We start from the raw sequence: 14,732 nt of genomic DNA, 5'->3' as shown, positions 1-14,732 counted from the left end.
CCTCCGAAACGTCGTTGTTACATGTCAGTCATGTCCTAATAAACTAAAAGAGCAATACATTGGATGGTGCCGGACTCATCTTTCTTCAGGTCCCGTGGGTAGTAGCAGAGCCGCCTTCTGCCTGTCACATGACCACAGTGGAGGAGAAGCAGCATGGACATCCTTCCATGTGCCTTTCCTCCCGGCGGTATACTACGGGACCTGGCTCTGTACTGCACCTGGGTCCTGTAGCTAGCAGCAGAGCAGCCAATCGGCTGTTCTGGAGGTCACATGATCACTGTGGTCATGGGGAAGCTGCAGGCTGGAAACAGCTATTCTATATAGATGGGGTCATTTTGGGGGATATCCAATGGTCTTGTACCTTTTAGCCCTGCTATAAATGAAGTATAGTTCTAAAAAACTTGCTTTACATTTTTAGTCTTCTGAAACCCAAATACATACAATTTTCCTTTGACATCCAGTAATACCAAATTGGAAATAAATCTGCACTCAAGAGACATTGAAAAAAATAGATTTAGGAAAAAAAATACATTTGAACTCCCTTTTTAAAATATTTTTTTTGTAGCGTAAAAAAATTATTTTTTTTTCACAAATGTGTTTTTATGGATTTATTGTTTTGTTGTAAAGTGTGGGATTAAATATTTAATATTAGAAGTAAGCCCTATCCGTTCTGAAAAAAACAATACCGCGATTGTCTATTTCGGAAAAAGCAGAGAAGAATTATAAGCTGTGGAAATGTAACACTCCCAAAGGCAAAACAAATGCTTCGGTACTAAGAGCTGCTTTCACTGACGGTAGCGAAGTGGTTAACACTCCCCAAATTTGTGTGACCACAGGGTGAGCCGTCCTTCGGCTCAACCTGCACCAAAAAAGCCCCATGTCAAACTGTTACGTACGCTGTCATTGAAGTCTGGTGCTGTGGACTCCAACCGGACACAAATCACCATTGCAGCAGTCATTGCACTATTTGTGATCTGGCGAAGGACTGGAACCCACTACAGCGCTTTTTTGAGCTTTTAGGGAGCGCTTTAAATCGCTAGCGATTTCCCTAAACGTTCTGCCAATGTAAATAAATGTAACAAATTCCGCAGTAGCGATTGCGATTAGCAAAATCGCAATCGCATGACATGCCGTATTTTGGGAGAGTTTAAAGCGCTTTACATTGATGCACTGGCAAATCGCTTATGAATTGCCACACATAGCAATTTGTGTGAGATTTTAAATTACTGCAAACTGTAAAAAAAAATTATACTAAGTTGAAAGGACCAATCAGGATTAAAATTGCAAATCGCTACACAATCGCTGGTAAAAAGCTTACACTTTTTTTTAAAATTGCTCCCAAAAGCCCCGGAAAACGCTCATGAAATCGCTCAGGCCTTGTTCACATTATGAATCGCCCAGAGCTATTGCAATTGCTGAGCGTTTTTGTGCGTGATTTTTTTTTAAGCGATTCCTGGCGTTTTCTGGGCGTTGGGCAATTTTGTGTAAGCGCTTTTCTAAGCGATTGAGATTTTCACTTCCTGACGTCAGTCAGGAAGTGAACTCTTTGACCCGGGAAAGAAGAAATACAATGTATTTATTCTTAAAAGTGCTCAGGAAATTGCTATACAAAGTTCTTTTTCAAGCGCTTAGCGATTTTCCTATACCTTCTACTATCGCCAAAACGCTCAGAAAATGGTACAGGCAGCACTTTGGTCAGTGGAAAGCAATCGAAAGGCTCAGATGTGAACACTCTCATAGGGAATCATTGCACAAGTGCTTTTAGGGCGATTTTCAAAATCACTGGCGCTTAGAAAAAACCCTGAAAACGCTTCAGTTTTTCTAATAATTGATCAGAAAAATCCACCACTCCCGATCGACTTTTATAAAAAAAAATCAGATAATCTGAACGGATTTCTCACTTGAATAAAAAGAAAACCATTCAATTTTTCGAGACAGCCGATAGTTTTTATCGAATTGACATAAAATCAGATCAATTTATTGTATCGTGTGCCCTTAAATGTACTAATCTCCTTTTTACCAAATCATACTCTAGAAATTGGTGCATCTACACTGTAGATTCTACAGTATGTACATAAGATAAATGGCATTAGTCTCCATCAGTGAATATGAGCAGGGCTGTGGAGTCGGTACAAAAATCTTCCGACTCCTCAGTTTATAAAACCTCCAACTCCAGGTACCCAAAATTGCTCCGACTCCTTATTCTAATTTTTACAAAAGCTATGGATTTGGTTCAAAAATCGTCCAACTCCTCACTTTATTGAAACTACCGGCTACGACTCCAGGTACCCAAAATTGCTTCGACTCCACAGCCCTGAATATGAGGAATGAGGGGCAGAAACTTTTGGAATCAATTCAATAATCTTGAGTAGGGCATACATCCCTTCAATCACTTCTATCGTATCTGCTAGTGATCTATTGATCCCGAGTCCAATCAGTTAGTGCTTATTTACACTACACACGGATTCTGGATGCAGAAAACTGACTCCAATAAATGCCTATGGGAAATCTGCATCAGAAAAATCAGGTTTAGTGGAAACAGGCCCAAAGGCATTCACTGGAGTCAGTTTTTCTGCATCCAGAATACGAGGGTAGTGGAAACAGGCCCTTAACTTCAGATGAAATTCAGGCAGTTTATGGATCACAAATGTCACTAGGCTTGGTGGTTGTTGAAGTGGGTGGGGGATTGGTGGCTGCACAGCTGTGTACTGGTTCAGCAGTTATAGAGCTAGTGAGGGCAGTGGGTTCAACTGACTCAATATTAGCAGGTATTCAATCTGATCCAGAGAACCATTGTGGTAAATAGATACCTACTCTTGGAGTAAATTATCACTTGTCAGATCCAACTACAGGTAGTCCCCGGTTAAAGAACGAGATAGGGACTGTAGATTTGTTCTTAACTTGAATCCGTTCTTAAGTCGGGACGTTTGAAACCGCTTCTTCAAACTTCCCCCACGGAAATGACATCATCGCGATGGGATCGGGACGTTCGTATTGGCAGGTCGTTCGTAAGTCGGGCGTCTGTAAACCGGGGACTCCTGTACTGACCAATGTATGGCCCCTTTTAAGGTTTTACAAATCCCACTTATATGGCCACTAATGTCAGCTTGTTGCTTTTGCCCTGTGTTGGGTAGTACAGGTTTATAGGTGAACACCAGTACATCCTACCTAATAAAACCTAAGTGTCTCTGCGTCCCATGTCCCTGTGTGTGTGTTTTCTCTCTGCGCATGTGCAGGGACGCAGAGACACTGAGGGGAGTGAGGGGCGGCTTGCAGGGGAGGAGGAGGCCAACGGGCGGGCGCATGCGAGCTGAAATGGGGCGGTGACAGACCTAGAGCCTGTTTTTAAACAGGCTTAGGTCACCTAGTTTGAATTATAAAATCCCTGTGTGGATTGAGGGATGTGCTGCCTGCATTATCAAGGTTATTCTCAGTGCTCAGTCAGCCTCTTGCCCCTCCATTTCCTTTACAATTTGTAGCATAGATCTTCAGGTTACATACACAAGAAGCACATGATTATCACTTAAACTTATAGCATAAGATTTAGCATATGCCGACGGGCATAAATATTGCGCCTGCGTGAGAGCCGCTCGCAGTCGCACTGATGTGGTCTGGAGTGTTCTGCGCAGGCGCAGTACACTCCAGACCACGTCAGTGCGACTGCAAGCAGCTTTCACGCAGGCACAGTAGATCTGCAATGGAAGGGACCCGGGCCACCAGCTGGATGCAGAGCTGCAGCGAGGGCTCAAGATGGCTGCCAGGGGCTGGAGGAAGCCCCAGGTAGGTAGATTTTGCGGAATTGTGGTACTTACCTCAGGATTTTCCCCTGTCCTTCTCCACTGGCCCGTTCCAGTGCTGTCTGCACGAAAACTGTCTACAAGGGCCCAAACGGGTCTGTGCTACTGCACAAGCACAAGCCGCCTGTGCAGTAGCACAGACCCGATCAGGCTCAGCTTTTTCTGCTGGAGCCCAAGCGGGTCCGTGCTACTGTGCAGGTGCCTCACGAGTCTCAGCACTGGAATGGTGGCCTGAATCTATTTAAAGTGAACCTAAGCTTTAAATTCCAATTCAGCCAATGCAGCAACGGCTGACTATTTCATTAAGTAGCAGGGAAGCAATGTGGAAGTAGACATGTTGGCGAACCCCTCACCCTGTACTACTTCCAGACCGCTATGACTGTTGCCAGGAACTTTCTGCGCATGTGCGTGACGTCACACGCATGCGCAGAGAGTGCCCGGCAACAGGCGCGTGATCAAAGACGCGCACCGCCGGCCCAGCGCAGCCGTACTACTACGGGTTATAGCGACTCGGAAGTAGTAGCGGCCCATAGAGATTCGCTGGTGAACGGTTCGCCAACATCTATATGTGGCAGCTCTTGAAAGCAGCATACTGTAGCTTGCACTGCACTACTACTCTCTTCACCTCTCCTCTCTGAGATAGACTGGCTCAGGGGCACAGATAGAAGTAAAGTACCTCTCAGGCCACACTGAGGCTCCTCCCACCCTCAGATGACACAATCTCTTTGCAGTCTTTGGAAAAGAGAAGGGCCTTTTTTCAGTAAAGGCCTTTTCAAATGGGCAGTTGAACAGTGTGCTCACCAAGCCGTTATCAAGCAGCAGCGAGCAGTTACCAGGCAGCAGAGAGCAGTTACCAGGCAGCAGTGAGCAGTTGTGAGAGTTCGACAGGCTTTTCACAGCCTATCAACTGCCCGTGTGAAAGGGCACTAAGGGAGCTGGCTAACCTACAAAAGCTGGATTTTAAGGAACACGTGACATTTTTAGACACTATAATAACTTTTACTACTTGTGCTAATAATGTGGGTTTTATCTTTTATAAAAGCATATTTACACTTGTGTATGATTATGTTCACGTTCACATGAATGACTCAGAACAAGTGTGCATATCATGTGTTCTGACTTCAGTGGCCGCGTACTTGTTCCAGGTACATGACTCAGACATCAAAAGATCATCATGGAAGACAGGGATTAAAGTTGTAGCCAGCATAATCCCATCACTTAAAGTAGCTGCATTAACAGACCTTTCTGAATTGCTGCCTGTGAAGAAGTGTACACATCCAGTTCTCTGACTCCATACTTCTGTACCTGCACGCTTGTCGCTGGACTCCTACTTAGGTCCTTCTGAAGAATACAAATCAGCATGACAGACATGGGGTTGGCAATGGCAGCCCTTATAGCCTGTGTTCCCATCATATATTTTTTTTCTGTCTCTGAAAGCCTTCTGAGCAAAGTAATTTACAGCAAGGCACCGTTTCCCTCAGTTTATCAGTAACAACATTGACATTTTAAATTATATCTATGGAGCACTGGCAAATTTATGGTGACTTTTAGAAGGCACAGATCTCTAGTACGCTGTGCACCTTGTTAGGTAGATGCTAAATCAATTGCCTGGATCTCCTAAGGCTCTCCTATGCTAGGAATCATTGGAAAATATGAGCAATCCTGGAAATCTTCTGGGTCTTTAAAAAAATGCTGTTTTGCTGGTGACAGTTTGTTGGGTGTTATTATACCTTATTAGTGATGATTTCTGAGTGGTGTGCATCAGCAGCTGTGTGCATACAGTTGTTTCAATACAATTAAAAGGTTTTTTTTTTTCATGAATCGAGGCTGTGCTGCTGCAGGTGTGCTTGCATCTGCCTCACACCACTGCTAAATCACTAGCCTGTTAGCCAGCCTGTCATACAACAGGTACAGTGGTGTATGGCTCATATAAGGGTTGCAAATCCAGACCAGATAGTCAGAACTATTTATGCCCTCCAGCCTGGAAGTCCTCAGTAAGGCAGGTTCTGTGTGTATAGTTAGGCTTACAGCACTTTGTACAGTGGAGCTCACCAGTGGAGCATGACACTAATTCTGAATGGGACAAGGTATAATAGATCCATATTGAGTAGTAAATTGTACGCAACCTTTTGACAGTTTAGCAACTTTAAAATACTGCTTGAATAAATGACATTGAGAGATTCTGCAGTGACAAAGCCTGCCTTAGCCGAGCAAGTCTGTCCTACAAAAGTGAGCACATCGCATGTGTATTACGTGGTGCTTGTAGAATACCTATAACTAGTTTTATCCATTGTACAGAAGTGCAGGTCAGCAATAACATAGTTACATACATAGTTATTTGGCTTGAAAAAAGACGTACTGTACCGTCCATCGAGTTCAACCAGAGAACAAAGTACAACACCAGCCTGCTCCCTCACATATCCCTGTTGATCCAGAGGAAGGCGAAAACCCCTTACAAGGCATGGTCCAATTAGCCCCAAAAGGGATAAATATGTAAAAACATTTTTTTTTTTTTATAAATTGCCATTACTTTAAAATTACATAAAAAAACATTATTGAACTAAATGTCCCAGTACTGAATGTAAGATTATTATTATTATTATTGATTCATAAAGAGCCAACATATTCTGTGGCGCTGTACAAGTAAAAAACAAACGGGGTACAAAATAGTACAGACAATGATATACACCAATATACAAAATACAGAGTTGTTACAAAATACTTAATCGGTACAATGTACAGAATCGGTAATAACAGTGACAGAATGAATGTGAATAAAGGTGTAACAGATTCCAAAACACAAAAGGGTGAGACAGCCCTGCCCTTGTGAGCTTGCAATCTAAAGGTTCACATTAAAAGCTAAAAGACAGTGTTTGGGTAAGACCGAACATGTTTGGGTGAGACCGAACATGGCCTATATATTTGTAGAGGTAGTATAGATGAGAAACTACCATACCTGACATTATTCCAAAAGAGGAGCACAATCAGGGCAGATTATGGCACAGTAGATTGTTGCAGAGCACATTGGTCAGAGGCCATATCAGAAGTGTGAAGTAGAGGGGAAGTTGCAGAGTAATAGCTTGAGGATACAAGCTCAATGGGATGGGTCTCACCTCTTCTTGCCTATGAGTATCCAGCTGAGATGAGCTTGCAACCCTGTCTGCTTAGGACTGTAGTGGATGTGCAGGCTTGCTAAGGGTTCCATGCCATCCTATATATCTGCTTGTAGTTCCTGCAAAGGAACATCTATACTATATCAGTATGTAACTTTAGATGACCATCATTAGTGATTGTGTTAATTTCCTGTCCAATCATCTGGCCAAGAAGTTAGTGGAAAGAAGTTTGGAGCTGTGACACAGACATCAGTAACAATATTGCTTTTCTTTTTACCAGAGTGGGAAAGGCTTAAATTCTGTCAGGTTTAACCCTCTCAGATTCCTGTTCTTCCTCTGCTGATGCCTAGTTACATTATTAAAGCTTATTCTGAGGGTTTATTTATTTAACACAGATGTTATATGGAGAGTGTATACCTGCTTCGTTAGAAATCATTGTGGTATTATTAATAAAAGGCACTCCAGTGAGCTGTAAACAGACCTGTATCATTGCTGTAAAGCATTACATGTTATCATTACATGGATATAATCTGTAGGTCAGTGCAGTCAGTATGCCTTTCTAGTATATTTCAGTATTGCATGTCCATACAGGGGAATCCTATGTTATTGGCATTGTTCTTTTCTACAGGCACACAGAGGAGTTGGTTAATTGTGTGATTTTTCAGCACTCACCTACTTTCTTCTCCAGATAAGAATGGATGGAGTGTTAACTCGTCTCAAGTGGAGAGGCCTCGTGGATCTACCGGGAGAGACTGCCCCTTCTGTGCTAAATCATTCCGTTCTTCCCATCACCTGAAGGTGCATTTGCGAGTGCACACAGGTAAGCAAGTACTTGGTATAGACAAATCTTGTGTGTACTTTTTTGACAAATTTATCATTTTTGTTTCTCTTTTTTATTCCAAAATCTAGCTTTCAATGCATGGATTTAAACATACAACAGACTTAATCTCAACTAAAGTTTGTGTATAACTTTTTTTTTTTTTGCACTTGATTATGCACATTTTTTTTTCTCATACACAGGAGAGAGACCTTATAAATGCCCACATTGTTCTTATGCCGGCACTCAGTCTGGGTCTTTGAAATACCACTTACAGCGACATCATCGAGACTCCAAAATTTCTTCAGGTGTCCCTTTGAGGGGTAAGGCCCTTCAGCAAGGAGCATCCCAGCAAGAGCGTCTGCTTCCTGCTGTGTCCTCGGCTTGGGGAAGTTCATGCCCTGAATTGCCCACTCCCTGTGAAGATGGATCTACATTGCCTCTCCGTCTCCACATGAATGAGGGCCAGGGTCCCAGTGCATTTCCCAGGATGACTGGTAGAGGTGGGCAGAGGAGAAGGAGTCCCTCGCATCAGCCAACTAATGGGAGACCAGAGCATGAGCCTTTGGATTTGTCTCAAGGAAACCCTTTCCATCGTTGCATGTACTGTCCATTTGTCACCTCTGTAGGAGAACTAATGAGTCTCCATCTTCAAGTACACCACGGAAGAAGATCGCGTAGAAAGGGGGGCTACATTAGAGGAAGACCAAGGCCTGTGCTCTCTCCTCAATCTCAAGGCTCAAGTCTGAGAGACAGCCCAGAGCCATGTGAAAGCACTGAGTGAACAGAGCACTGTGGGGCAGATGGTATGAGAAGTGCCCTTTGACTGCCCAAAATCCATGATCCACATAACAAGAGAGAAGAAATGATTAGGACTGATGAAAGATGTTGGGTTGCTAGAGAAGATGAGGTGGCTTGTGTTGGGTAGAGAAGGAAGGCAGGGATCACAAAGGAGTAATTGATTCAGGTAAAACACAAGTGTGTGGGTATAACAGCTAGGAATGGGGAGAATGTGGCAGAGACAGGTAGGAAGGGGGGCAGAATGTGAGAAGTTCAGGGAAGGACCCGTAGAGGAAGTTGGAGGTATACAGTTGGTAACACCTTTTTATGGTGAAGACAGTCTGGCAGAAAGGTACGAAAGGACAAGAAGTTGCTGGTCAGAAAATAATTAGTTTTCAAAAGTGAGAATAAGGTAGAGTGAAGGAAAAGTTTGGGAACTGCGCACTGTAAACGCTTTAGCGAACATGTCAGAGAGAGCACTTTTCACTAATGTGACAGAATGCTTACAACATATCCAAGAAGAGAAGAAGCAGCTAGCTATAGGATCTCAGAAAGGTAGTATTAGCTTGAAAGAAACTAGAGGTAGGGTTAAAAAGAAAAAAAAAAAGGATAAAATAGATGTGTTAGTAAAAATGATTATTTCGCCCAGAAAATCCCCCTCTGGTTTCTGTTTATTGCTGAGACTTTATTTTTGATAATTTGGATCATTATTCAGACCCATCTGCAGGTAGACATCCTTAATCATCCTTTTTCCACATTCCCCCGTTATTTAGATTTCTGCTCAGAAAATACATTTCCACGTTTAGAGATTTCTATATTTTTTTTATTCTTTTCTTGTAGAAAAAGAAATAAATCTTTTTAAAAAAATAAAATCTTGTTTAAAGTAACAATACGGCTTCAAATTTGGGATGTGTGATTTATGAAACAGTATAATGCACTCTACAGGTAGTTTAAGCAATTATAGCAGAGCAGTGTCCAGTACAGTGTGACATGCAGATCTCTGCTCACCGGAAGACAAGAAGTTGTGTTAGCAAATCAAAGCCACACGCTGCCATCCAAATGGTTGACTAATAAAAATAGCTGCTGGCTAACAGATCAACATGTAGTGGCTTTGATTGCACGGTTTTCGCTTTCTGGGTGAGAGGAGGTTAACTTAGGACAATTTTCTGCACGTCCTTAGCAGTGAATGTTACAGGCTACGAATTTAAAATAAACTTGCTACTCTGGTAGGCAATATTTAGATGATTTGACTAACTTGGTGTTAAAGTGAACCTGAAGTGGCTTGAAACATAAAAAAATAAATACCTCGGTAAAAGGAAGCCCACCATTTCTTTGCAGGGTCCCTCTGAACATATCTGACAACAACTTGTCAGATAACGCTCCTTTCCATGTATGAGCACGGTCGTATGATCTGTGCAGTAGCACAAAGCCGCTTGTTGCGTAGCCTTATCCTCCGTGCAAGAGTTGCTCCGTGCTATTGCGCATGCATAGTATGGCCATGTTTATACATTGGAGCATGGCTCAGAAGAGTGTGGGGTCGAGAAGGATGTTCATAGCCACTGGAGCATTCAGAGCTTCTCGCTACTCAGGTATCTATTTTTTTAACTTATCTTTCTGATCAGAAAATGATGTGGTAGTCGGAGCTGTGTAAACACTTCTGATTGTAGAGTAGTAAGGAAAAGCTGAATAGTTTATCATTTTTAGTGTTAGAGTGTGAATAAACAGTAGCCATGTCACTACTGAGATATTCTGTTTCAGATTTCAAAGATAGATTTTCAACTGTTAAAACCAAAACAAGAATTTGGGACCCCAGCAAAGTTCTATAGATACAATTATTTATCTCATAAATTTGCTTTCACTTCAGGTTTGCTTTAGGATCTTTACTGATAACATATTTACATTGCAGGTATTTTAACAAGCGGTACTAAACAGACATAGGGATGGTTAATGAGATGCTAGTAATGCTGAGTTGTCAATATGCATCAGTTGATGCAAATTTATGGCAATTGTATGCAACTTGAATATGGACCAATCAAATGCAACTGCTGCTTGAGCGTGAAATGGATGCTTGATCACAGCCAAGCGAAGTGTCCACATGTCACTGGTCTGAATGGATTTATTGGCAGTGAAGTGACATAATAAAGCATTCAGAGTCCAGATGCACACACTTCTTCAATTGATTTCCACTGTTGTTCTTCAAGAAGCATGTCCAGAACTTTGCTGTATTGTCACACAGTCCCCAGTGACAGTCTCTTGGGGGCACCTTGACATAAGCCTACACCTTCCTATGATATAAAGCATAGTCATAGAGTGCTAGCCTTACTTTGTTCCTCCCCTCATACATTTGTATCTACTTGGAAGTATTTGCATCTCACTGACCATCTGGAAAAATACAAATGTGATGATGTGGGCACACCAATATTAGATGATAATCGTTTAATTAGATCTTGCAAATGATAACTGAATGTTTTGAGAGGTCTATGCATGCCTTTTCCAAGGAGAATACAAAAAGTGATGGGGAATATAATACCAATGCACAGTATGGCACTCGCCAGCAGGTGATGTAATCGCTTCCAGCACAAATGCAAACTGCAGTTTGGGTAAGCAGTGAACCTGGGACACAGAAATGTGAATTCTGGAAATCAAACTGTATATTTGCCATGACTCCAGAGACATATTTACTGATTATCTTTCATTATTGCAATGGTATAACAGGGCATTGCCAGGATCCCAAATAGACATTAGTGAGATGCATGCATTTTCAGGTTAACATAACGTTTCATCAACTCAAAATTGCATGTTGGATTTGGACCAATCAAAATCATTAGCTACTGCTTTTGATTTGGCAAACTGAGAGGATAGCATCAGTTCCATTAACCTCATATTTTTATACACTGATATCTTACCATGGCATTTGTGTGAGTTGTCATAGTAAGGATGTACAAGCTGTACAATCACTTTCATCAGTAGATTACAAGTGCTGAGCAAAATAACCACTAGATGGTGCTCTAGTATTCTATAACCTACATTGACTTTCTATTCATGTGAGCGTATTTCAGAAAAGAGAATGCTGACCAAGGTCCTTTTTAATGCTTTGGATTCCAAAGATGGCTGTCCTTCTCCTAAGTAGCCTGTGGTGTGGGTCAGTGCTTCCTGGTCTATATGCCCTGACACATTAGTCTATAATCTATGCTCAGGTATTCTGTCATCTCTTCCCCACAGTTCTCCTCACATTGGTGATCCCAGACATAACTAGATGTGTGCACTATAATAATACCAGGCTAGCATGCAAGTCCAACACAAAATGACTGCAGCTAGTGTCTGGCCAGCACCAGCTGAGCAATACCATGCCAGCCCAGCAAGGTCAAGCCAATACTAGCTCAACAAAACCAAGTCAGCAGGGGCTGCAGCTAAACAATAGTAGGCTTGTCAACCAGAACAATGAGCCAGCTCACCGATTACCTGACAGCACTCTAGAAAGGTAATTATACTTAATGTTACACTAAAACAGAATACTATGGGCCACATTTACAAAGGTTCCTCCTAGCTGCAAAACAGAAGTGATTTCCACTTTATTTACAGGTGAAACTCCAAAAAATTAGAATATCGTGCAAAAGTCTATTTATTTCAGAAACTAATAAGGTGAAACTAATAATATAATATAGGAACCCTTTTTCAGGTGAGGTAGCACCATGAGCCTAGAATATTGAACATTTTCACAATATTCTAATGCTCTGAGAAGTTGATGTTTTCATAAGCTGTAAGCCATGATCATCAAAATTATAACAAATAAAGGCTTGAAATATTTCGCTTTGCATGTAATGAGCTTTTAAGTTGAATTACTGAAATAAATAGACTTTTGCACGATATTCACATTTTTCAAGTTTCATCTGGCAGGCAAGAGATGCAAATCATTTCCATGTAATATACAGTATTTCAAAAACCAACTCAGGGTTTCTGGATCACTGGTGTTCTGTATAGGACACATCCCAGTGAGGGCAGGTGACTGGTTAGTGGAGTAGATGTGCAGCTGATGTCGTGTACATACGTTTAGTCAGAACTTTATCTGGATTTATTTTAAAATGTTCTGAAGTAACCCCTAGAAAATTTGGGCCTAAAGTGTGACAAAGTGTGACAAATATTTGAAGTTTCATTGAGGTACATCACAACTTCAGAAAGTGAGGGAGATGACTTCAGCTATGTTTACTGCAGGAGTTAATTGCAAAAAATGTTTGTTTTCAGGCTTCTTACATGTAAGGGTGCATGCACACATGCAATTTTACTACTACATGTAGTTTACTATAATTGTACTACTTCCATGACTAAACACAGAACGTTAATATTGTGCTTTTCTCCTGGAGGGCTTAAAGTGATTCAGGGCTGCAGCCACTTTAAGAGAGACTGTAACCAAGAATTGAAATTCATTCTAATCAGTAGCTGATACCCCCTTTTCCCCTGAGAAATATTTTTCTTTTCACAAACGGATCATCAGGGGGCTCTGTATGGCTGATATTGTGGTGACGAAACCAATAACTCTGGGTAAGGGGCTGAGGTCAATTAGGACAGAGATAATCATACAATTTCGTATAACAAAGATAATCTTCATGCACTATGCCAACATAAATGTATTTGAAAAAACAAGGAAGAGAATTGGCTCTTTGGTGCATGAAGATGTAAAAAATACACTTTATTAAACAATCAAGTAAACATGATAAGTAACTACTATATCTGATACAAATACATAAAACCCATTAAAAACGATACAGACACCATACAAAAATGGAGCTACCCCTCCACACCACCCCCTGATCCAAAAGAATGGGGCTGCAGTCCCCACTGATCCAAAAATTGACGCCAAAAATCAAAAAGGCCACATAGAAAGAACACATGTGTATGTTTGTGCTAGCATGATGGAGACAGGACTGGAATGATTCCGCTGAGCAGACAGGCAGTTTATGGAACATGAGCATATGCATACATTGATGCCTTATGGCACTGGCCCCCCACTCGCAGGGGTCACTCCACAAAAGATGTTATCCAGAAAGTGGCCGCAACCAGGCTTTAGATTAAATTATGAATTGGTTCCTTAATTGCAAAGTTAATCTGTCATTGGATGTAGCAGCATGCAGAAAACATGACATTTATGAGCTGGTTGTTAATAATGAAGGCAATGTAGTGTTCCAACATATGAAGCAGACCATGAGCATAACAAATCACGTGATTTAGCTGCTTTGCCTTTGAAAAGGCCGCCAGGGGCGGCGAAACATGTCAGGCGTTCAGTAGCTTTGGAGCCCCGCTTCCACCATCACCTCTGATCCACCATTGATCCTTTATGGCCGGCTTCATGGAAAATACATTTTAGGAGGACTGGTAACTATGCTGGAAAATACATTTCAGGAGGACTGGTAACTATGCTGGGAACCATCTCATGGCTGCACTATTTATCTATACTGCAACTTTTGGCTATACATGCTTATGCCGGCGCCATCACTGCATGAATTCTTGCCTGGAAGCTTGTGCATATGCTTTCGCTGTTTCCATCAACATATGAATTATTGCTTGGAAGTCTTGCATGTTATGCCTGCATTTGTTATGCTCATGGTCTGCTTCATATGTTGGAACACTACATTGCCTTCATTATTAACAACCAGCTCATAAATGTCATGTTTTCTGCATGCTGCTACATCCAATGACAGATTAACTTTGCAATTAAGGAACCAATTCATAATTTAATCTAAAGCCTGGTTGCGGCCACTTTCTGGATAACATCTTTTGTGGAGTGACCCCTGCGAGTGGGGGGCCAGTGCCATAAGGCATCAATGTATGCATATGCTCATGTTCCATAAACTGCCTGTCTGCTCAGCGGAATCATTCCAGTCCTGTCTCCATCATGCTAGCACAAACATACACATGTGTTCTTTCTATGTGGCCTTTTTGATTTTTGGCGTCAATTTTTGGATCAGTGGGGACTGCAGCCCCATTCTTTTGGATCAGGGGGTGGTGTGGAGGGGTAGCTCCATTTTTGTATGGTGTCTGTATCGTTTTTAATGGGTTTTATGTATTTGTATCAGATATAGTAGTTACTTATCATGTTTACTTGATTGTTTAATAATGTGTATTTTTTACATCTTCATGCACCAAAGAGCCAATTCTCTTCCTTGTTTTTTCAAATGATATTGTGGTGAGACCCCTCCCACAATGGGATGTCAGGACCATGGTTCTGAC

General features: G+C 41.7%; 1 protein-coding gene and 1 long non-coding RNA gene across 14 annotated transcripts in view; one reads left to right on the top strand and one right to left on the bottom strand.

Annotated features, from left to right (window-relative positions):
- ZNF219 (zinc finger protein 219) overlaps positions 1–9,397 on the top strand; it is a 130,892-nt gene extending 121,495 nt beyond the window's left edge. For all 8 annotated transcript variants that reach the window (XM_068240835.1, XM_068240851.1, XM_068240859.1 and 5 more), the window contains 2 exons: positions 7,599–7,730; positions 7,931–9,397. In XM_068240835.1, coding sequence (XP_068096936.1) covers positions 7,599–7,730; positions 7,931–8,511 — 713 coding nt within the window. In that variant the 3' untranslated portion in view covers positions 8,512–9,397. The remainder of the gene's footprint in view (positions 1–7,598; positions 7,731–7,930) is intronic.
- Positions 1–14,732, bottom strand: part of LOC137521583 (uncharacterized) — a 296,776-nt gene that overhangs the window by 50,309 nt on the left and 231,735 nt on the right. The window lies entirely within an intron of this gene.

Source organism: Hyperolius riggenbachi, chromosome 1 (genome assembly GCF_040937935.1).
Source record: "Hyperolius riggenbachi isolate aHypRig1 chromosome 1, aHypRig1.pri, whole genome shotgun sequence".
Classification (NCBI taxonomy): domain Eukaryota; kingdom Metazoa; phylum Chordata; class Amphibia; order Anura; family Hyperoliidae; genus Hyperolius; species Hyperolius riggenbachi.
This window is presented reverse-complemented; position numbering and strand designations above follow the sequence as displayed.